At 43.0% G+C, this 24,462-nt stretch overlaps 1 protein-coding gene across 1 annotated transcript in view; it reads right to left on the reverse strand.

The window, feature by feature from the left end:
• The window catches only part of ACE2 (angiotensin converting enzyme 2), a 74,841-nt gene that overhangs the window by 13,479 nt on the left and 36,900 nt on the right, over positions 1 to 24,462 (reverse strand). The window contains exons 15-24 of the mRNA XM_063127681.1: positions 24,106 to 24,167; positions 18,285 to 18,471; positions 11,491 to 11,649; positions 9,651 to 9,744; positions 7,782 to 7,925; positions 6,291 to 6,403; positions 4,754 to 4,862; positions 3,096 to 3,193; positions 1,953 to 2,122; positions 408 to 634 (exon numbers count right to left, since the gene is read on the reverse strand). Of these exons, the coding sequence (XP_062983751.1) occupies positions 408 to 634; positions 1,953 to 2,122; positions 3,096 to 3,193; positions 4,754 to 4,862; positions 6,291 to 6,403; positions 7,782 to 7,925; positions 9,651 to 9,744; positions 11,491 to 11,649; positions 18,285 to 18,471; positions 24,106 to 24,167 (1,363 nt within the window). The remainder of the gene's footprint in view (positions 1 to 407; positions 635 to 1,952; positions 2,123 to 3,095; positions 3,194 to 4,753; positions 4,863 to 6,290; positions 6,404 to 7,781; positions 7,926 to 9,650; positions 9,745 to 11,490; positions 11,650 to 18,284; positions 18,472 to 24,105; positions 24,168 to 24,462) is intronic.

A 24,462-nucleotide genomic window follows, 5' to 3' on the forward strand; every position in this document is an offset into this window, starting at 1 on the left:
TCAAGCTGCAGAAGCCCTGCCCTCTTTTGTATCTGGCCATGCTAGGCAGGGCTCCTGAGACTTTAAATGTTGTGATAAAGAGGGGATTTCACCAGGTGCTGGATGCTTACAAATGACACCTGCTGAAATTCCCTTTTCTATACAACTGTTAAAGATTCAGGAGCCCTGTTCTCCTTTTCATATGGTCACCCTACATTAATAACTTGCCAGTGTCTAAACCATTCATGAGTATGGCTAACCTGTGACGAAAAAGATTTCAAAAATATACTCTCTCGGAACTCTATTATTTCAAAATACCAAATTTCCCCCCTCAGTAATTTTTATAAAATCACAATATTTGGTCCTGAACATCTTGAACCTTCAAAACTGCTGAGAACTTCAAGCTTGATCAGTACAAAGCAACTCACCACTGTCTTCTTGAAAGTCAGGATCCAGAAGCCCAAGGCTTTTCAGGTGTTTTGGAGTAGCTGCAGAAAGTGACATGATCTCTCCTACAGCTTCATGGAACCCTTCGTTGGCACCACCTCTTAGCAAGAAAGGAAGGTCAGAATAGGCCATATCATATTCAATGTGGCCCATCTCATGATGTGCTGTCAGGAAGTCATCCATATTTACTTTTGTGCACATCTTGATCCTGCAGACAAAAGCAATTCAAGGAAAGATTATGGCAGAATTGCATCATTGCTTCAATTATGGTTGCCCCAACAACTAAAATGCCATATAAACCATCAACGCTTTTATGGAACAATTTGAATTTGAGCCTTTTCTATTCACTATTTTTTTTTTAATATTATATACTTTCACAAATTACAGAACGATAGAAAATAACCTCAAACACTGCATTGAGCAGGCGGTTGAAATCAATGGCCTCATAGGCCCCTTCCAACTCTATTATTGTATGATTCTATTCAATCAAATCATCTCAAAATAGAGAGGTACGTCAGGCATTATTAAATTAATTTTACAAAATTCTATAAACCAATAGAAAACAATTGTCTTTAAAATGACCTCCCTATTTCCTTTTGTCCTTTTTTTTTTAACTAAGCTTAGCCATTGCAGCAAAGTCCAATAGCCTTTTGTAGCGATGTTTGTTTAAGAGAAAGTTCTCACTTCATTTTAGTGAACTCAGTACAGAATAGAAAATATCTTTGTCTCATATATGCTCTTCTGAGGGAGACGGTGGGTACTTCCAGACAAGGCTGTTATGGTTCAATCACGCTGCCTGATTCAATTTTTTGGGGTGCTGGAGAGGTTTCAGGTGATATCGGTCAGTATCCACTGGAGCTGCTGTGCTCCTACTGATTGTGTTGCACCAGCAGGACCCACTGCTTGTGCAATGGTGAAATAGCACCTTGTACAGGAATGCCGGAAATGTGTGGAAAGGCTTGTTTCCAGATCGGAGCAGGTCAGTGGAGCTCTGTTCTGCAAGCTCGGCGAACCTGCCTACTCTGGTAATGAGTGTTTCTGCTACTTTCAGGTTGTTTAACAACCACCAGCTCCCTGTTGCGTTACTGGTGGTTAACACTGGCATGTGGGCAGCAGAGGTTACTGCTCATTCTCTTCTGTTTTCCCAATGCTTCCTCCCCCCCCCCAACTGTTTCTGGGGTTTTTTTTCTTCCCAAAACTATAACCATTAAGGAGAAACAAATGGGAGCATCCTGTGCTGTGTAGAGTGATTTTAGCATTTTACCACTCAATAGAATGGAGCTAAACCTATTTCAAACTGAATCTTCCACATCCAAATATGAAACACTTGGCTCTTCACCCTACTAGTTCTTCATCTTACATATAAATTGAAGAACAACTTCCACATCAGAAATGAGCAGTTAACTTGAGCGCATTCTGGTCCCACAAGTGGTCAGTCTGTTTCCACTTACCTGCTGAGTGTATTTAAATGTTTTGTGGGAATGTAAAAAAACAAAACAAGAACCCGATCTTACTGTTTTCAGTACCTGTAGTCTTTCTTCCCCATATCCCAAGCAGTGGGATGACAAACAACTTTCCTGCCATCATTGGGTTCCTCAAGCATAGAATTGTTCCAGAAGCCCTCAGTCATGTTATAGAGTCCAACAGAGGCAAAAAACTTCTCAGCAGCTTTAAATATCATTGTAACATCCCAGTTCTGAAAAAGACAGGAAACTGGCAATTTATTTTACATAACTGTATCATGAGTGCTGACTTGTCTGCACCATATCTTTTATTAAGTTTTTTTATTATTATTACTTTGAAACTCAAATTGCCTTCAGCTCCCCGATGTCTGAAGCAGTTCATTGGCTGAGCTAACAACGCTTTATGACAGAGGTGGGCAGCGCTGTCCCTCCCATGAAGCAGGGTGAGGAGCCCTTCTTTGGAGTCAGGTACTTCTTCTTAAAAGAGACCTACTGATTTGCCTCTTAAAGCAATGAAGCTCTGTGGGTGGTCATTCAGCCTCTGTGCCTGAAACAGAACCCCTCTCTTCACGTGGGGACAGACCTGTGGTCTTCTCCCCTGAGGGCTGCAAAACTTTTCACAGAATTGTAGGGCAGGAAACATTGATTGTTTAGTCCTGGGAAGAGGAAACGGAGGGGCAGAAATGCATCCCTCAAACGGTACTTGCCTTATATGATTAGCTTAGCCAACAACTTTTATTTTAAAAGTATCACCTGCCATGACCAGCCATAAAGGAAAGTTATACAACTTATCTGTACACTGCCTGGAGAACCTGAGTTATTGGGAAGTTGAAAAATATGGAGAAGAAAAAATGAAAAAAATAAACTAAGTGGGACCTGCAACAGAACCTTGCAGTGTGGACTGCTCCTGGTTAAGGATACTCCATTCCATTCCTCCTCTCACCCATTTTTTTTAAAAAATCGACCTGTTTGTATTTCTATAAATCTTGGGGTACCTCCCTCTTTTTCATGGGTGGTACCACAGCACCTAGAGAAGTGAGTTCACTATGAATATCTGAGATATACCAAGAATTGTTATATATTAATAAAAGAATAATGAGATCGAAAGCTGCTTTCAGGGTTGAAGAGCAAGGTAGACATTCTTGTAAATGAGCTACAACAAAATGTTTCAGGACATTCAGTTGACACTTTGTACCCATGTCTTACCTTTTGCACCATTGCAGAAGATACATCGATGTTTGGTTTGTTTGGATAGGGAATCATTAAGGGGTATAAATTTGTCCAAAATCTACCCCACATGTCACCTTCAACAACAACAACAAATAATAGAATTAGAAATAAATATAAAATGAATAATATCCGCTGTCTCAAACTGTCAAGGAAGTTGGCTGGGTTTTTGTCATCTTAATGAGGCTTATGCAGAATCCTTTTCTTCTACTATAAATTATTTCCACAGTGAAGATATTGAGCCCCTTTTTCCTTTACAAATTGCAGGCATGGGAAGTTGAGATCACACCAGGGGGCAAATGGGTAAAAAACAAAACAAAAACCCTACCCCCATCCTAGGGATCAAATCCCCAGATCTGGATTGAGTCCCTGAACTTACTTTTGAATAAGAAAAAGACACTGACATAGCTACACATTAAAGGTAATATGTAGTTTGGTGATCAGTGGCATGCCCTATTCCTTGTTTTTGAGGCCAGCAGTAAAGATAATTCAAAAGAAAGACCTTAGTGTACCTCTCTGCTCCTTGATACCTTTGTAAAGTCCCTGCCATGGAAGGGTTAGAGGATACTCCAGTTAGGAAACAACGTGAAAACTTTAATTTTTCTCTTAAAGAAGAATAGAACAGCAACAGGAAACATCTGATTCCACCCAGACACAATTAAATCCAGGGCCACTTAGTGACTAAACTATAACATGGCACTATCTATACAGTCCCCACAGCAAGGACCTCAATTGTCACAGGTACAAAATGGTTGGCATTACTTGGAAGCCAATTCACTCGAGCAAAACTTCCCTACTCAGAAAATGACATATGACATGGGACAGAAAATTAAGTGGAAAATAGCAATCTTCTTGTTAAATATAGTTTCAGCTTCCAGCCAGTAATGCCTGCTATTTGTTTTGTCACTTGGATTGTTAGTGAATGGCCTGGGATGGGCAGTTGGTGTCTCCTCAATGGAAGCTAATGGTTAGGCAATCCTTTGACATTCTTTTTGAGTGGTTGAATGTGAGTCATAGATGTGTGCAAAGGTAGTTTGAATGTGAGTGGCTAACATTATTTGTTAGGTGACAAAACTCCTCCCTCCTATGGAGAGGAGTGGCCAGATAGAAGCCAGGAAACAGCAGTTTTGGAGACAGAGCTAGAATGGAAGTAGTGAGAGAGAGAAGAGAGAGCTTAAGGTGGGGCATATGCTGGGGTGCTGGGTGCCTCTCTCTTGAGGCATGATTCAAGGTAATGGATCTTCAACCTGGCAAGAGTTGGGGAAGGCGATCCAATGTTTCACTAGCAGAAAGCAATGCTTGTCAATGTCAATTTATTTGCAAATATACAAGCAGAGCAGAAGTGGGGAACTTGAAGCCCTCCGGATATTATTAGATTCAACAACTCCAAAATAGCCAACTCTCGTCAGCCACCTGCCAATGGTCAGGGATGATGGGAGTTGCAGTCCATCAACAACTGGAAGGCCACAAGTTCCAAAAAAAGCCATTCCCAACTCATGCTGCCTCTGGAATTTCTCCATGTTCAAAGTGAGGAGCACAAAACAACATATATCCAGTTTTATGTAGCCTCCTAGACCAGTGTATTGTTTCCAGTGCAACACACCAAAGGCATGTCTGTGAAAGCTGTATCTTCATACCAAGTAAATGAGCAGGAAGACCTCCGTTTGGGTCAATGTGCTGTAAACCATAGGTCTTTCGTAGATGATCCCGTACATAAGCATGCAGCTGCTCGTACAAAGGTTGTATCTGGGAGGAGGGAGGAAAGAACCCAGAGAATGTCACTTAATTTTTCACATCAGACCTTTATTTCATTTGTGTTTCGATCATGAAAACCTATCACATTGGTGTCCTATCCTTCCTAGTCAATAAGAGCAGCTGAACCATGACCAGGGATGGGCCATCGTTAGAACATGAGAGCCGTACTAATCTGGCACTCTCTTTTGAGCTGTGGCCGGCCAGACCGCTCTTGGACTCTTGAAAGCAAAGTGCGAAGGCAGCAGGGCAGGCAGCCTCCTACTCTCCTAAGAGGTTAGGCTCCGGAGTGTTCGAGGAACTTTCTAGGGCAGGGGCTATCAAACTTCTTTTAGCGCAAGGGCTGAGGTCCACTTTCAAAGTGTCATATCCTGCTTGGTATAGATTTGGCCCAGGTGTCATTTGTATGCATGCAGTACCTGGTGAAATTCTCTCTTCATCACCACAGTGAAAGCTGCAGGAACTAGGGCTGTGCACAGAATCCCCGATTCGCCACTGAGGCAGTTTCAGAGCCCCCAAAACAGCCCTGTTTCAGCTTGGGGTGCTTCAGGGGTTGCCCGCCTCACCTCATTGCCAAAGCTGAGATGAGATTCGGGCCCTCCAAGACGGCACCAAGAAAAGCCTTCCTTTCCCCGCTCTCCCTGTTTAACTGCTGCCATTGTTGTCACCGCCTCCTTGCTCCTGCCGCTGTCAATGCTGACGCCAACGCATCTGAGAAGAAACAGGCCACAATTTTAAGATATCGCGGGGGCTCTGATTAGTACCCCTATGGCCACAGTAGTTTGTGGCCACAGAGGTACTAAACTGTTTAGTACCTCTAAGGCCACAAACTGCGGTGGCCACAGAGTTACTAATCAGAGCCCCCCCCCCCCCCAATATCTTAAAATCGCAGCCTGGTTCTTCTCAAATGTGTCGGCAATGGCATCGATGACGGCAGCCAGCAGGATTGAGGAGGAGAAGGTGGTAGTAGGTAAGTATTTGGAGCAGCCCAGTGCCACTCCACAGCGGCCCAAGGCACCCCGAAGCTTCAGAGCCTATCAGCTCCAGCTTCGGGGTGCCTCGAGCTGACCCAGAACTGCTTCGGAACTGAGGCGAGGCAGACCAAATCAGCCTGCCTTGCCTTGGTTTCGGAGATTCAGCTGAGGCACTGCACAGCCCTAGCAGGAACTATACTAGAGGTACCAGATACAAAACAGGGCAGGGCTCCTGCAGCTTTAACTGTTGTGATGAAGAGGACATTTCACCAGGTTCTCCATATGTACATATTGCACCTGCTGAAATTCCCTTTCTGTGAAACTTTTCTCCTTTTCATATGGTCAGCTTATTGTGGGCTGTCACAGAAAGAACAGTCAAAAGTGAAGTCTTGAAGCAGGTTTCTGTATAATCAAGCCAATTGCCCCATTCTCTGAAACCAAATCTCACTTGTTTAAAGGTGCTGTCCACATCCGCAACCAGCTCCGCACGACTGTAGCGATACTTCTCTGGAGAATCTACTTCATAATTTGCTCTCCAGTAATCTCCATAGTCGGAATAACCTGAAATGCAAAGCTGTGCAGTTAGTCGCCAGGTCAGGTCACACAGCCTCTGAGGCGATGCAGCTTCAAATCCATGCCTGCTGTGCTAAAATCCATGAGGAGACCATTGCTCCCATTAAGTATATGTAGACGACGGCCATCAAAGAAGACCCAGCAATGCCCATTTGAGATATTATGGACTGGGCGAGGGACACACACACACAGGGGGAGAGAGAAAACAAATACTCTTTCTGCACTGCTAAATGCCAATTATCTGCTGAGGCCATCAGAAGGAGAGGAAGCAGCAGCCCTCCCTACAAACTTAGATTCACCTGCACAAACTGCTGAATTTTGTATCTAAGGGCTAAACTACATGCTGTGATAAATACGCTACACATGCAGCTAATCCACGCTTAACTTTTTACCTCCAAGTAACTGAACAGGACCACCACACAAAAGTAAGGGAGGTTTACACCTTCCCACCCAGCAACTTTCCCCTCTAAATTTGCCCCTCGTATGGTGGTCAACCCCCACCCAACACCCTCACTGGTGCCAATGGGAGGTAGTCCTGATCCAGAGATTTAAAAAAAAGGATTAGTTGCCCTAAGCGTCTAGTGCCTGATGAATCCTCCCCTGCCCTCCTGTGTCCCAATTCCTTTTCCTTTTGTGTTGTGTCCTTTAGACCATAACCTTGAATGCAGGGACTGTCTTGTTTTTAATTGTTGTAACTCGCTCTGAGTGATTTTTGGCTAAAGAGTAGACTACAAATGCATCGAATAAATGAATACAGCCATAGCTGAGGTGTTACATTGGTCTCAAGTTGTCACATTTTAAGAACAACTAGGAGAAGCAGATCTTAAATGCTTTTGAAAACATGCCATCATATATAAAAGCCTAAAACTCCATGAAAAAGAAGAATAAACGGGGGCATTTGACCATCTTAAAAAAATAAATGGGGGAGCTAGGGGTGGCGACAGCCGACAGAAAGCTCTGTTGTGGGCTGGTCCATGAAGTCACAAAGAGTCGGAAACAACTGAACGAATAAACAACAACATCATGATTTTGCATGCTTTGCAGACCTCCTCTACTCTTACTGTAGCTTCAAGTAGAGTAACCACTAGATTTTCCACTGGTCACCATTACATCGCCCTCTGCTGTCTCCCAATTAATTGTGCCTGGCATTGGTTTAACATTTCACCTGGGGCTTGATGATCAGATGTAAAAACTGAGTGCAGAGTGGATATTACCTAACCCATTCACGGAATGTTCTTGTTGAGCAGTATTTTGGACTGTCAGCCATACGAGCCATGAACGATAATGCACATAATAACAAAAATAGGGAAGGTTCAAATGCGGTGTTGCCTCAAATGGAAACACTCACCCACCCACTGCAACTTACCATTCGCTCTTGCAGCTTCATTGTTTAGTTCAACATAACCTTCATATAAAGGCCTCATCTTCCTGCCAACATCTGCTCTCCAGCCTTGCCAAGCCCAGAGTCTCTCTGCGTAATCAGTGCTGTCAGCCATTACGACATCCAAACCTATCACCAGAAAATCAGGATCGTATCCATTTAAAATGGGGATTTGCCTGCGGTTTGGTAGAATCTCAGCTACATAAAGATCTGATTTAGTATGCTACCTCAGCTGATTCCTTAAAGCATATTTTATTGCCCCTCTCCCAATACCAATTAATTACACTTAACAACATAGGATCACTGCATTGGTTCTTACTAGCCAAAGTCCCAATGAAACAATCATCAACTTTGTAGGTAACCACAGAAAATCCCAGATGCATCAGCCAACGTGATGGATATAACCAAAATGATTACAACTCCCTCATTTTTAAAGATAAAGAGATGAAACTTGGAACCATGATAGCTCTTAAGTAGGGCTTTAGGCATGCCAAGGGTGAATTAGATCCCTTCATTGGTTGATTTTTAATGAATTTTTAAATTTCCCCCTCAAACCATTCACCACCACCCCACACACCCCTCTGATTCTGCATTAATCCACCTCTGTGCATTTATTTAGGGAGCTTTTATCCTCCCTCAATGTGCAGGGGTGGATTAACAAAGAATCAGAGGTGTGTGTGGGTGTGTTTATGTGTGTGAATGGTTTGGGGGGAATTTTTAAAAAAATCTTAAAAATTCAACAGATGAAGGGGTCTCATTCAAACTTGGCATGCCTAAAGCCCTATTTAAGAGCTATCATGGTGCTCAGTGTCATCTCTTTGTCTTTAAAAATGACAGCAGTTTTTTAAAAAATTAAAACCTCAAACTTTAAAAAAAAAATCTAAATATTAAGGGATGAATAGACCTGCTTCAAACTTGACATGGCTAAAGCCCTACTTCAGAGCTATGATGGTACTAAGTTTCATCACTTTATCTTTAAAAATGGTTAATTCCTATTGACTGTAATTCAGTGGGGAAGAAGACCCACTCTGCACACCCTATTGTTTAGTTTTGTACCATGTACATTGATGGTTCTATATAAATAAATAAATAAATAAATAAATAAATAATAATAATAATAATAGTTTTACAATGTTTCATCAGTTGGGTGTCATTTCTGTGTGCAATGAGGGTGGGGTTGGAGCAGTGCAAGGCTGTTCAACCGACTCAGCACAAGCCAGCATGTTGGAGAAGGAGAACTGCCTCTACCTCCTCTTTTATCAGTAAGACCTCCCTTCAAAGCACACTTACCCAACAAAGGATGTGCCATGAGAACGGCAATACATGGGGGCAGAAGAGTGCTTTAATCCCACATGAAGAAAATAAACTGGACTTTCGCTGCTCTATGAAAACAAGAAAAACGAAGGGGAAGAGGCAGGGTGACTGCAGGACAGGCCTGATGTCACGCAAATCAGAAAAACAGGCATGATGAGAGTGTGATAAAATGCTAGTGTGATGGAGCCCTAGATTTATTATATGTTGCACACCGAGGCCCAGAATTTAGTGTACACTTAAGAAGTACTTGAAGGCCATCTTTGTGCCTGCATGATGAAAGTGTTTGTCTCATTCATGTGTTACAGTTTTGGAGATACATTTCACAAATTCTAGGTACACCTTAATAAATCGAATGGCTGAAGTAGCCCCTAGATCGTCTTTCCCCAACCCAGTACCATCCAGATATGTTGGGCTTAAACTCCCGGCATCCCCAAACCAGCCATGGACTTATTGAAAAGTGATTTCTAATAATACCTTTCTTATCCTTTTTACTGTAGTTGCATTACTTGACACCTGTAAAGACTGTTATTTATACTGTACCTGGTTCCAGGGGCAAACAGTTAAAAGGATTGTCTGACTGGCACACAGTCCCGGTACTATAGATGGTACTCATTTGATTTAAAATAGCATTGAGCTGCAATTTAAATGAGAAGGAGGAGGGAATGGAGAAATAGTATGAATAGGTGTTGAAATATTAGCATCACAAATAAATAAATACTCCAAAGTTACAAGCCCACAAAAATGTTTTACTGGCCAGCCTACCCACAAGCATTATAGTTACCTTAAAAACAAAAGAAGAATCAACTCTCTTCCAAGTTACAAAAGCCTTCCTTCCTGTTTGTCTGAATGAAAGTGACTCTCACTTGCCACACATGACCAGGGAAGAAGCTTGGTTTACTGGGACTATACTAGGGATGGGCAACTTTGTGGCCCTTCAGATGATGTTGGACTGCAATTCCCATTATCCCTTTCCATTGACTATGCTGAGTAGGGCTGATGGAAATTGCAGCCCAAGATCATCTGGAGGGCCACACGTTGTCCAAGCCTGGGCTGTAGTGCTGGAAACATGGACACGAGAAATGTTTAGGTTTGGAGCCTGGACCTTTTTCGCCATGGATGCTTAGCAGCCAGTACTTGTCCGACTCTCTTCCCAACTTGGTTGGCTCCTGGATGGAGGATGAGGGAGCTGGCAACTTAGGGTGACCATATGAAAAGGAGGACAGGACTCCTGTATCTTTAATAGTTGCATAGAAAAGGGAATTTTCTCTGCCAAAGGAAGTGAGGCATGTGGCTACTAGGAGGAGGGCTTTCTCCACGGTGGCACCCCGGCTGTGGATTGAGCTCCCCAGAGAGGTCCGCCTTGTGCCTACACTGTACTCCTTTCGTCGTCAGCTGAAGACCTTTTTATTCTCTCAGTATTTTAACACTTAATTTTAACTTAGATTTAAATTTTACTGTTCTAACTCTGTATTTTAATCTTATATCCAGTTTTGCTGTGTGGTTTTATCCTGGTTGTGCTTTTTATACTGCATTTTGTATTTGTTTTTTTAACCTGTTGTTAAACCTGTTGTTTTATTATGGTTTTCATTTTTGTGAACCGCCCAGAGAGCTTCGGCTATTGGGTGGTATAAAAATGTAATAAATAAATAAATAAATTTCAGCAGGTATCATTTGTATATATCGAGAACCTGGTGAAATTCCCTCTTCATCACAGCAGTTAAAGCTGCAGGAGCTATACTAGAGTGACCAGATTTAAAAGAGGGCAGGGCATCTGCAGTTTTAACTGTTGTGATGAAGAGGAAATTTCACCAGGTTCTTCATATATACAAATGACACCAGCTGAAATTCCCTTTAATATGCAACTATTAAAGATACAGGAGCCCTGTCCTCCTTTTCATATGGTCACCCTAGCAACATCGAATTTCATCTGGGCACAATGAATATCTATAGCTATAAGATATGTAAGTGCGACCAGGGTGTGTATGTGTGTATGGTTGGTTCTTCATGTGTCTAAATGAGTGTATGCATATGTAAGCGAATAAAGAGGGTGTTTGTGTGTGTGTTATTGGGTGACCATATGGAAAGGAGAACAGGGATTCTGTATCTTTAACAGTTGCATAGAAAAGAGAATTCCAGCAGGTGTCATTTGTATGCATGCAGCACCTGGTGAAATTACCTCTTCATCACAACTGTCAAAGATGCAGGAGCCCTGCCTAGCATGATCAGATACAAAAGAGGGCAGGGCTGCTGCAGCTTGAACTGTTGTCAGAGTTTAGAATATATATTACCAGGACAAATGATGCACAATAATTATTGGCTAACCACCACCTAATGGACTAATTTTGACACAGAAACAGCCTTCAAACATTCGGTAACATACTTTGTTGTGTTTTTCTGTAGACAATACTGAGGATCCTTTGTTCTGCAGAAAATGAATTTGAAGTCTGATGGTCTCATTAGAAATGTTATTCATGATGATATCGCTGGCATTTTGGGAGGCATCATCATAAAACTTTGACCACCTGGAGCCTGCTTCATTCTGAAAAAAATATGCATTAGAATTCGGAATTATTATTCAGCTACAAGAAAATGTAACCTGGCATGCTTCCAGATGAAGCTCCCATTGTGCAACCACCCTGCCTCATCCACAGGCGGTGTTGATGTCATTGTCTTCCATTTGTACTCCCATCCCATCCATAGAAGAATCTGACTTTAACACAATGTCCTTCACAGCATTTGAGGGCAGTAGGCCAGCTTAGGGGATGCAGGGAAGATCCCCTGGCACACACAGCTCTGTCCTTCAACGCCTTCCAGCATCTACTTGTTAGAAATATTGTGTTATGCATAGTCTGATTCAAGTTAGACCAACATTCTAACAGCGTAAGGTGGGAGGAGGTTTTCTGCTCTGTTCCGTTGCAGTTGAAAAAGGCAGTTAACTGCTCTTCTCTGGTTGTTGTGTGTTGTCTGTATTAAGGAAAGGACAGACTGCGTTTTGTAGTCTCTCGTTATTTGTTGTTACTACTTTCTTCAAGCTCAACATAAAGAAAAACTTTAATATATATCCTCTGGTCAAGTATATTCCTTTGCTGCTATCTTTCTACGTGTCACATATAACTCCTAACAGAGTTATAAAGAGATAGAGTTTCTAATAGGGTTATGGGCTCAGATCACACTAAATACTGATCAGAGAGAATAAAGTAATGGCTCTATATACAGGAGCAGTGAAGATTGTTGAGAGTGTTCCTATACTTGCAGTACGTCTGGCAATTATTTGTTATGGAAGTTTCGAATGGAAGAAAGATCAGTGGCATATAGTTGAAGAAAATGCCCCAACTGAAGAAGCAAATTTAACAGTTTGGCTGAAACGTGATAGAAAAACGAGAGCAGAAATAACTACATTCGTGAGTAATGAAGACTTATGTCACATAAAAGATTTTACAACAGCAAAGGAGTTGTGGAATGGGCTGGAACAGTGTTTTGTATTTTTAATACTATTGCGTGAGGCAGCCACCTCAGCCTGCCTAATGATAGGGCCAGACCTGATAAGAATGTATGTCTGAGCATAGAGTGAGGGCATTTTTGTGACTTGCCTCACGTGTTTGTGATTAGAAGGCAGGTCTTCAGGCCTGCAGGACAGGGCAGACTTTCATAGGCTTAAGCGATGTCAGTCACTGATAATTGGACTTAAAGGAACCTGCTTAGGAATGAAGGACATGTTAATTAGGGTGACCATATTTTGGAAACCAAAAAGGAGGACAACATGGTCGGCCCCCAAGGGGGGGTGTCTAGCACCAAGGGGGCGTGCCCACCCAAACATAGCCTTGGTCACATGTCTGATTTTACAGTACACATTTAAGACAAATCTGTTCTACAAAATAATTTTAAAACCTCAATTATTAAAAAATTCCTAAAAAATCAATGGATGAACGGATCTGTTTCAAATTTGGTATGGCTAAAGCTCTACCTAAAACCTATAATGGTGCAAAGTTTCATCTCTTTATCTTTAAAAATGATGATTTTAAAAATAATAATTTTAAAACCTCAATTTTAAAAAAATTCCTAAAAAAATCAATGGATGAACGGATCTGTTTCAAATTTGGTATGACTAAAGCCCTTCCTAAGAGCTACCATTGTGCCAAGTTTCATGTCTTTATCTTTAAAAATGACAGAGTTATAAGCATTTTTGTTGATTCCCATTAGAGCTGCTCTTTGGCTGGGGAAGATTGGAAAAATCCGGATTTCCCCTCCCCTTCCCGGATTTGTCACCAAAAAACCAGACAAATCCAGGAAAATTCGGTCATATGGTCACCCTATGTTAATAAGAACGTCCAAGCCCATGATGGCAGAGCTTTATATGTACACTCCTGCATTGAACAGGGGGTAGGACTTACAGGACCCTTCCAACTCTACTATTCTATGATTCTATGAATACATTGGTACTATGTATTCATTGTAGATGTGTTCTAATGATACTTTTGTTATAAATCCAACCTGCATTTTTTTTTTTTTTTTTTGATAATCCAACTTGTATTTTTTGTATTAACCTCAGCTGCCCTCTAGTCTTTATGTTCATTGCAGGTTGGCTTTTGTTTCATGGATCGTGGCAATGCGAGGTAGGAAAGCCCTTGACAAGGTGAAGGAATTATCTTGGCGTAATGGTGACAATCTGGGAAAGGCTGAGACCTGAGATACCAGCCAGAAGAGGGGAAATCAGGGTGGGCTTTTGCCAATGGTGTGGAAGGGCCATATCCAGTAGCTGGGATCTCTATCCATGTGTCCCCAGCCCAGGATTGGCTCTTGCGTTCAGTTGATGGCAAATAGTTCTATGTGACTCATGACCAACTTTTGTGCTGAACATCTCTTAATCCTAGAATTTTGAAGAGTATTCTGAAGGTAGCCCCTAGGAGTTTTATTGGAAATTCCTGGTTTTCTATGCCACACTGGAGCTTTCTCATCTTAACCTCTACCAGGAGGAGGGCCTTCTCTGCTGTGGCACCCCGGCTGTGGAATGAGCTCCCCAAGGACATTCGCTTGGCACCTACACTGTATTCTTTCAGATGTCAGGTGAAAAACTTTTTATTCTCTCAGCATTTAAACATTGCTTTTTAACTTTGCTGTTTTAAATTTGAATTTTAAATTTGTATTTCTGCATTGCTGCTGATTTTATCCTGGTTGTGGTTTTATACTGTATTTTATATCATGTTTCTATACTGTTTGTTTTATACTTTGAATGGTTTTAATTTTTGCAAACCACTCAGAGAGCTTCAGCTATTGGGCAGTATAAAAATGCAATAAATAAATAAATAAATAAATAAATAAACTCCTGATATATTTAACCCAGCTTTGCAAAACCTCATCTTAAGCTCCTGATATATTTTAATCCAACTTCACCAAACCTGGTGCCATCCCAATGTGATGTATGACAATTCCCATCATCCCCAGTTAGCATGGCCATCTTTGCTGGGGATGATGGGTATTTTAGTTTAACACATCTGGAGGACATTGAGGAGGGGAAGGTTGTCTTAACCTGATTCCAGCACTATCCTAAAGAATAATGAGGATGTCACCCTTGTCATTCAGAGGGCCAGAAGGGATGTGAGTCACATCACCAATAAAATAACATTAAATAACAATAAAGATATATCTGAAAAGACAATTCGGATTTTCATGAGATCCATCGGAGATGATGATGATAATGATGATGATGATGATGATGATGATGATGATGATTTCTATACTGCCCTATAGCCAAAGCTCTACGGGTGGTTTACAAAATATGGAAGGATAACTGTCCAAAGTCATTCATGTCATTTTAAAAGGCTAAACTTATCTAACAATGTGGCAGTGTAAGGCTTATTACTCAATATCTACCAGACTGATTTTTCTCATTTTTGTTTTAGGTTTGAGTGTGTAGATATGCAGACAATTTTGAAAGCTGAAAAAGGTTTAATGTTCGAGCTTTAACAGCAAAACATTATGTTTAGTTGATCCACAATTATTGTCTCCTAGTGCTCTATGGTTCAGGGAGCTTTATCATTATCAGACTACTAGCACCATGGTGACATGAGTGCACTCTAGTGTCTAATAGATATTTTCATTAGCAACGTGCTCCATATCATATGTGCCAGGTGTTCATTAGAGATTATTCCCATCATCAATGAAGAAGAAAAACATGCTCCAGTGACTGGACCAACAATTGAAGCAAGAATATAGGATTCACTGCAAAGAAGAGTCTAAAATGGAAATTTGTGTCATTCATGGTAGGCCATTTCATTAGGAGAAAAAACTGTGGCAAACTAAGGCTGACATATGCCAAATACAGTCAGAGAGTCCAAAATAGAAATTAATTTGGGAGACTCCAAGCTTCCTCCAAACTGAAACTGGAGTGACAGTGTTCATAAACGGTGACACAAATCAAGTGAAATGAATGGAAGAAAATGCATTTAAAATGGAGAGAAGCTGTGCTTGATTCAGGAGAGAAGAGGACTGGCATTGTGCCACACTTGTTTGTTTGTTTATTTATTTATTTGTTTGTGTTCTTTAAAGGACTCAAGATTGCTTATGATGATAGAAGGTGGTGATTTTAAGGTTACCCTGTAGCCAGTTTCTTCTAATACAGCATCATTGCTTTCTGAAAACAAAGTCCTAAAATTATTTGCTTAAAACATGTAGTGACCAATGTTAGAAAAAAAGATCTTTACAAAATACTACGAAGAAATGTTGGGCCAAACCTAGTAAACATGATTTCTATTTGTCTCTGCAGAGGCCACCAGTGAGGGAGGAAGCAGCAGCCAGGCACCTCTCCGCCGTGCCTGGGTCCAGCTCCAGCTCAGAGCCCCCTCCCTCCTGCTACCAACTGTCTCTGCAGAGGCCACCAGTGAGGGAGGAAGCAGCAGCCAGGCACCTCTCCGCCGTGCCTGGGTCCAGCTCCAGCTCAGAGCCCCCTCCCTCCTGCTACCAACTGTCTCTGCAGAGGCCACCAGTGAGGGAGGAAGCAGCAGCCAGGCACCTCTCCACTGTGCCTGGGTTCAGCTCCAGCTCAGAGCCCCCTCCCTCCTGCTACCAACTGTCTCTGCAGAGGCCACCAGTGAGGGAGGAAACAGCAGCCAGGCACCTCTCCGCCGTGCCTGGGTCCAGCTCCAGCTGAGAGCCCCCTCCCTCCTGCTACCAACTGTCTCTGCAGAGGCCACCAGTGAGGGAGGAAGCAGCAGCCAGGCACCTCTCCGCCGTGCCTGGGTCCAGCTCCAGCTCAGAGCCCCCTCCCTCCTGCTACCAACTGTCTCTGCAGAGGCCACCAGTGAGGGAGGAAGCAGCAGCCAGGCACCTCTCCACTGTGCCTGGGTTCAGCTCCAGCTCAGAGCCCCCTCCCTCCTGCTACCAACTGTCTCTGCAGAGGCCACCAGTGAGGGAGGAAACAGCAGCCAGGCACCTCTCCATCGGGCCTGGGTCCAGCTCCAGCTGAGAGCCCCCTCCCTCCTGCTACCAACTGTCTCTGGAGAGGCCACCAGTGAGGGAAGAAGCAGCAGCCAGGCACCTCTCCATCGGGCCTGGGTCCAGCTCCAGCTGAGAGCCCCCTCCCTCCTGCTACCAACTGTCTCTGGAGAGGCCACCAGTGAGGGAAGAAGCAGCAGCCAGGCACCTCTCCACCGTGCCTGGGTCCAGCTCCAGCTGAGAGCACCCCTCCCTCCTGCTGTCACCTGTAACTGCTGAACTTTCCAACTAAGATTGTAGTGCCTGAATTTGCTTTCCTTTTCCCCCTCCTCCTCCTCCCTCCCAATCCCCTTTCCTTTTGTGTCATGTCTTTTAGATTGTAAGCCTGTGGGCAGGGACTGTCAAGAAATACTTTTGTAAGCCGCCATGAGAGCCTTTTTTGGCTGAATGGCGGCATAAAAATCCTTAAATAAATAAATAAATAAATATTTCTTGGAGGCCCACAGAAATTTTAATATTTCTATAAGCCCGTGTTTGAACTGTGAGTAGCCCATTTCCATCCCAGCTGTGTTATGAGAACTTTGCAGCATTAAGAATTGGGTCCTGAGCTTGCTACTTTTCATTTTCCTTTGTCCTTTCAATTGTAAGCCTGAGGGAAGGGCCTGCCTCACTTTTTTATTTTTTTAGTTAACTGGGATTTTTTTCTGGGTGAACAGCAGGATAAAAAGATGCTTTTAAAGAAGTAAGTCAATCAGTCCCAGTCCTAACCGCCATGTACACTGGCTAGAGGGTTGAGAATGGGGCGGAGATGTGCTTCTGCCAGCAGAGAGGAGCTCTGTGGGTGGGGGGCACCTCGGCCCCAGATTACGCACTTATACTTGTGGAAAGCAACTGCTAGCTGTGGGCTCAAAAAGGGGTGCTAAGCAGAGGAAGTTTTGAATCCACGGTTCCCCTGTCAGGTCCTTATCTATGCCAGTCTCTGGTTGACGTAAGTATTTTGTCTCCGACTCATTTCCATGGAAGTGGGGGGAAGGGTATAAAAAGAGAACTCCAGGAGTGAATACTGGTGGCGGGGGACAATCAGCCCACCACTTCCTACCCTGGGTGCTTGTGAGCCAGCAAGGCTATGGGGTGGATTTCCCCTTCCACCACACTTAGGATGGATCTGTAGTTCCCACTGAGAGCAATGGCATGGGACTAACTTCACAATTAATGACTCATGGCTAATTTAAAACCTGTTTGTTTGCATGGCCTTAGCCATGAGTAATATTTATTGGATTGTCTGGACTGGTGCTGCTCTGATTGCAATATGAGAGATTTCTGTGGGGTCATTAGAAGAAGAGAAGCAAAAATGGAGCAGGAAACTATAACTGAGATTCTTCTTGTACTGTGGGGAATATATGTTTCATCCATGTTGGGGAATCTAGAAGCTGCACTATTCTGGAAAATCATAAAGACCAGACCTACTTAGTGCATTGCAGATTGTTCTGGCTATTTCAGTAAAATATTCATTTTTGTTCCCCATCTTGAATTGTGCTTCAAATCTCATTTCATGTAAGCCACAAAACGGGCTTCATCATATCAGTAAATATTGAAGCAGTATATACTCTTTCAACCTACACCTCAACAATGCTGAGTTCATTTCATTCACCATTACAACTTATTTCTAGTATCTTGTTTTACTTTCCCAGTTCCCATCTTTATTTCTTAAGTCAATGGCAAGCACTTATCAAAGGTACCCACCATCTTTTTCGCATTCTCTTCCGTGATGTTGGTGTTATAGTTCCATGAAGCGACTGAACTTTCATGATATATGTCTTCTACATTGGCATTAAAGTCCATCAAAATTTGGGCTGCCCGTTGGGTATCATTCTGTGCCACAGCCAGAAGAATTAAGCTCCAAATAATGCAGAGACGGGCCAACATCCTTCTTCTTGGGCCAAGAAACTCCAGATGAATGAGGTTCCTTCAAGAAGGCTCCCTTGTCTCATCAATGTTTGTGCATTGGTTGGCTATTGGAAAAGAGGAAGAATCCAATTCACTGGGTATTTTATAGTTTTAATCCAGCAAAAGGACTGAATCTAGATTAGGGGTGGGTGGTGTTTTTTCTTAAAGTCAAGTAAGCAAAAGTAAATAATTAACTTTGGAGAAACACAATTACCTGTAGTACTTTATGGCTTTCTTTTAAAAGGCTTTTACTTATAGTTAATATTTCCCCAGCATCCTGTCAATGATACAGTTAGTTATCATCTGTACTGTCAGATTTTCTGAGCTTAGAACTTGTGAATTTTTTTTTAACAGACCTATGAGAATTCTACTGGCCTCCATCCAAAGATCTGACTGGCTGTACCAAATCAATATGTGAACCTCCGTGTTCCTCACCTCAGGCACTTGGCTGTGTGATTCTCCTCTTCCAAATTCCCCTCTCAGCTTCACCCTCTGCCTTTCTCTTTCCCGCTGCACCACTCCAACTTGCAGTCATGCTTCCGCTGGCCTGCTGAGACCCTTCCTTTCCTGGGTCACAGCTCTTCTACACCTCCCTAGGATAAAAGCGACCTTCTGCCTGCCCTACCTCTTTGTGGTATTAGAGCTACTTACTCACTGCCAGTGTTTGATCATTACCACCGCAGAATCCCTTAGCGTAGTGTTTTATTGTACAGTCATATAATTGCTATTCTTGCCTACAGAAAACTGAACCCATCTTGCCTCTTCTCTCTCTCGTGGCCTTCCGCAAGTTAATAAAAAACCTTCCGTTTTAGGAAGGTGTTTGGGCAGTGAATTTCTGCCTTACTGAATATGGCTTTTACGTAATTTCACTGTTGAATTCTGTTATTTTTCTGCTGTTGTTTGAGACTTTTGTTATTTTATTGTATACTTTTGTAAACCACCCAGAGAGCTTCAGCTATGGGGCAGTATATAAATGTAATAAATAAATAAATCCTGAAAGGCTTTTATTAAATTGATAGTTTATTGTTTCATCTTTTTAGCCTTCTTGAGATGGGGGGGGGGGCAGCATTATGTTTTAAACAAACAACAAACAAACAACAATCTAATTTTGACTAGAACAAACAGCAGCACAGCATTGTGAATTCCAGGGGAACATCATCAATTCCTTAGTCTCTTAGGGAAAAGACGTGTTCAGAATGGCAAGGCAGACTCCTTAGACCTCTTTCCCCATACATCTTCAGATCCTGTACACATTTTCTAACAACGCTTCCTAAAGTTCCATGAATTGGGCAGGTTTCCACACTGGTGTTTTTGTAATTCAGCATTAAACCAGAAAAGAAGGAAACAACACTCCTCAAAGATGTCCAAAATTGGGTGTGGTTTACACAGCAATCCAACTCGTTGCACTTTCATAAAGAAGCATCTTGTTTCTTTCCATCAACAAAATTTCTATACGCTTTCTGTAAAGACTAAAATATCAAGTTGTTTGCTGCTTTAAGCTGCTCTAATGCCTTTTTATTATTCTCCTGTATACTTTAATTTCAATATATGTGGAAGTTTTACAGTAAAATAACCGCTTTCCTCTTCCCCATTATGCAATTGGTGATCTGTGCCCCATTTCAATTAGAGATTGAAGTGCTTGAATATGCCTGATTACAGTCTTCTGCAGCTAAAGAAGAAAACAAGAAGCTCTCTCAATGAGCTCCATCATACGAGCGTTTTATTGCACATGCATAACTGGGCACTCACAGAGTTTTGTGGGTCCCTCTCATGGCAGCTTCTGTCTCCCATGCGCCTCCTGACCCTTCTAGCCTTCTTCGCACCAGTAAGTCTGACTTATTTTTTGTCATGGAACTTGCCGCTATACCCTGCTGTGTGCAGGAGAAGCAGCGCGATCAAACTGGCCCACAGAATGGGCCATGTGCATGTTGTTTACTTCCTCTTTCAAAAGAGGAAGTAATGAGGGACAATCACGAAGGCGGAGAAGCAATGGTTAGCAAATGCAATTTTCCCCCATGTGATGATGCTCAATATGTTTTTCCTCAAACAAAATTTCTTTTATCTTCACCTTTACAACTGGGAACAGATGCCTGTGCAACTATTTTCCGAGCCTCAAGTTCTTCTTGCTGCTTTTGGCTACTCAGATAATTAAAATGTTTCAGGAACTGTCGAAGCCAGGTCGCTCTGTGGAATGCAGAGATGACTCGGGCGGTTGACATGATTGCGCCCAAGCGTCTTCTCCCTCTGAGTAGAGCCCAGTCAACACCTTGGTTGAGCTGAGGGCAATGAAGCAAGAGGGAAGACAGCTAGAACTTAGGTGGAGGAAAACTTATGCTGAGTCTGATCGAATACAGGTTAGAGCTCACTATCGAGCCTACTCTGTGGCGGTGAGGGTAGCAAAGAGACAGTTCTTTTCCACCAGCATTGCATCTTCTCAGTGTCATCCAGCGGAGGTTTTCCGGGTGGTTCGCAGCCTGTTACACTCTGGGCCAGGGCATGAGATGGTTGAACCCTTGGTAGCATGCTGTGACGAGTTTGCATGGCACTTTGAAGATAAAGTCGCTCAGATTCGTCTTGAGTTGGACACCACACTTAATGCAGTTCCACTAATAGAGATGTTCAGAGTGCCGTCTGGGCCAGTTTTATTGGATGAATTTCAGTTATTGAGGCCTGAGGATGTGGACAAGGTGCTTGGCCAAGTCCGGTTCACCACCTGTGTGCTTGACCCTTGCCCTTCATGGCTTATTACATCAACTAAGGAGGGGATCGCTGGCTGGGTCCAGGAGGTTGTAAATGCCTCCTTGAGAGAGGGAGTGGTGCCGACCTCTTTAAAAGAGGCGGTAATTAGACCACTCCTGAAAAAGCCGGACCTGGATGATGTTAAAAACTATAGGCTGGTGGCGAACATCCCCTTCCTGGGCAAGGTGCTTGAGCGGGTGGTTGCAGGACAACTCCAGGCACTCTTGAATGAAACGGATGATCTAGATCCATTTCAATCGGGCTTCAGGCCTGGTTTTGGAACGGAAACTGCCTTGGTTGCCCTGTGGAATGACCTTTGCCAGGAGAGAGACAGGGGGAGTGTGACCCTGTTGGTTCTCCTGGACCTCTCAGCGGCTTTCGATACCATCGACCATGGTATCCTTCTGGATAGGTTGTCTGAGCTGGGAGTTGGAGGTACTGCGTTGCAATGGTTCCGCTCCTACTTGGATGGCCGATTCCAGAAGGTGGTGCTGGGGGATTATTGCTCTGTGCCATAGCTCCTAAGCCATGGGGTTCTACAGGACTCTATTTTATCCCCTATGCTGTTTAACATATACATGAAGCTGCTGGGGGAGGTTATCCGGAGATGTGGCCTGAGGTGTCATCAATATGCAGATGATACCCAGCTCTACCTTTCCTTTTCATCAAACCTAGGTGAGGCAGTGGCTCTTCTGAACCAGTGCCTGGGCATGGTAATGGACTGGAAGAGGGCTAACAGACTGAGACTCAATCCAGACAAGACAGAGGTACTGTTAGTGGGTGGTTCATCTGTCCGGCAAGGTGATGTTTGCCCTGTCCTGGACAGGGTTGCACTCTCCCTAAAGGATCGGGTCCATAGTTTGGGGGTGCTCTTGGATCCAGAACTGTCACTTGAGGCACAGGTGAACTCAGTGGCAAAGAACACCTTTTATCAGCTTAGGTTGATATACCAACTATGCCCTTATCTGGACAGAGATAGCCTAGCTACAGTTATCCATGATCTGATAACCTCTCGTTTGGATTACTGCAATGCATTATATGTGGGGCTGCCTTTCAAAACAGTCTGGAAGCTTCAGCTGGTACAAAACAGGGCAGCCTGTTTACTAACAGGGACTGGCCGGCGAGAACATATTACGCCAGTCCTTTTACAACTTCATTGGCTGCCAGTCCAGGTCCAGGCCCGATTCAAAGTGCTGGTATTGACATTCAAAGCCCTAAACAGTTTGGGGCCAGGTTATTTGAAGGAATGCCTCCTCCCATATGTACCTGCCCGGACCTTAAGATCATCCACAGGGGACTTTCTCCGTGAGCCCCTGCCAAAGGAAGTGAGGCAGGTGGCTACTAGGAGGAGGGCTTTCTCCGCTGTGGCACCCCGGCTGTGGAATGAGCTCCCCAGAGAGGCCTGCCTGGAGCCTACACTGTACTCTTTTCATCGCCAGCTGAAGACCTTTTTATTCTCTCAGTATTTTAACACTTAATTTTAACTTAAATTTAAATTTTACTGTTCTAACTCTGTATTTTAAACTTATATCAATTTTGCTGCGTGGTTTTATCCTGGTTGTGCTTTTTATACTGTATTTTGTATTTGTGTTTTTAACCTGTTGGTTGTTTTATTTTGGTTTTAATTTTTGTGACCCGCCCAGAGAGCTTCGGCTATTGGGCGGTATAAAAATGTAATAAATAAATAAATAAATAAACTACTTGCTGATATTCCCTTGGGTCAGGATTTTTCCTGAAACCTTCTAGTACTGGGTTCTGCTGCCTGCTTGAAGCTTCACCAACAACCTCACAACTTCCTGCTCGCCTCAGGCACCAGCTCTGGTCTGAAAAGCTTCTTCAGAAGTGTCCTCTTAGTCTGGAAAGGTTACCCCTTTCAGAGTTCTGACGACTTCAGCAACCTGATGTCTTTCAGCCAACTGTCTCCAACTGTCAACCATCAACTGACCTCTACTAGCAGATGTAAAAAACATCTAGCCACAACCTCTGAATTATCATCATCATCATCATCATCATCATCATTTATTACATTTGCATACCGCCCCATTGTCGTGTTTCTCAGAAAACTCCTGCTTTCGATGGGAGGCAAATGACGAGGCTTGCTAAGTAATCCACAAAGCTTTTATTAAGCAACAAACGTCTCTTCTACCTGAAGCGAGTCTAACCTCTTGGAAACGTCCCCCTAGGCAAAACTATGCAAACTAAGCAAGACAATTGTCAGCTCAAGAAGGATAGGAAACCACTTCCCAAACACCCATAACTCCAGGGAGCCAGGTGCAGAGGCAGGTTCTGACGTAATCGAACTGACTTTCTCAAGCTTTCCTTCCACGTCATGCGTTTGAGCTTCTGGCGGACCCTCACATCAGCTAGCTTGTTGGGATGCTCACCTCCGGAAGAAAACTCACTTCCCACTGAGTGTGTAGGATTTGGCCTTGAGGAGATAAGCTCTGGAGAGGGGTGACTTCCAGCTGGGGAATTGCCTGTGAGAGCTTCCTCCCCCACTGGTACAGGCTGGCTGGTGTCTGGCACTGCATCTTCTAGTTCTGAATCTGATTCTGATTGATTATTGAAACATATTCTCCCAAGACAGGGTCAGTAGCGTTAGACATGACACCCATAGCCAAGGCTCTCTGGGCGGTTTACATAAGATAAAAACACTTAAAAACAATATAGAAAATTTTTAAATCACAAAAACATACAATTTAAAACCACAAAAACAAACCAGGCTAATTACGAATTGCTAAATGCCTGGGAGAAGAAAATGTTCTTTATGGATCTTCTAACCAGGAATCAAATTTGTTGACCCTTTGAACAATCCAAATTGTACTATACCACTGATCTGTACTATACCACTTGTACTATACAAGTGGTTGTACTATACAAGTGGTTGACAGTTGGAGACAGTTGGCTGAAAGACATCAGGTTGCTGAAGTCGTCAGAGCTCTGAAAGGGGCAACCTTTCCAGACTCAGAGGACACTTCTGAAGAAGCTTTTCAGACCAGAGCTGGTGCCTGAGGCGAATTGTACAAATTGTACTATACCACTTATCCACAAGGCAGATTCTCCCCCTGGTTATTTTTCAAACTGTCAGCTTAGCCTTCCTTAATATATATATATATATATATATATATATATATATATATATATATATTATATCCTGCCTGGATTGAAGCGGGTTACAACACAAATGCAAAACACAATAAAATACATATAATTAATTAAAACATATAAAACTTAA

The sequence above is a fragment of the Elgaria multicarinata genome, chromosome 5 (assembly GCF_023053635.1).
Source record: "Elgaria multicarinata webbii isolate HBS135686 ecotype San Diego chromosome 5, rElgMul1.1.pri, whole genome shotgun sequence".
Taxonomy (NCBI): Eukaryota; Metazoa; Chordata; class Lepidosauria; order Squamata; family Anguidae; genus Elgaria; species Elgaria multicarinata.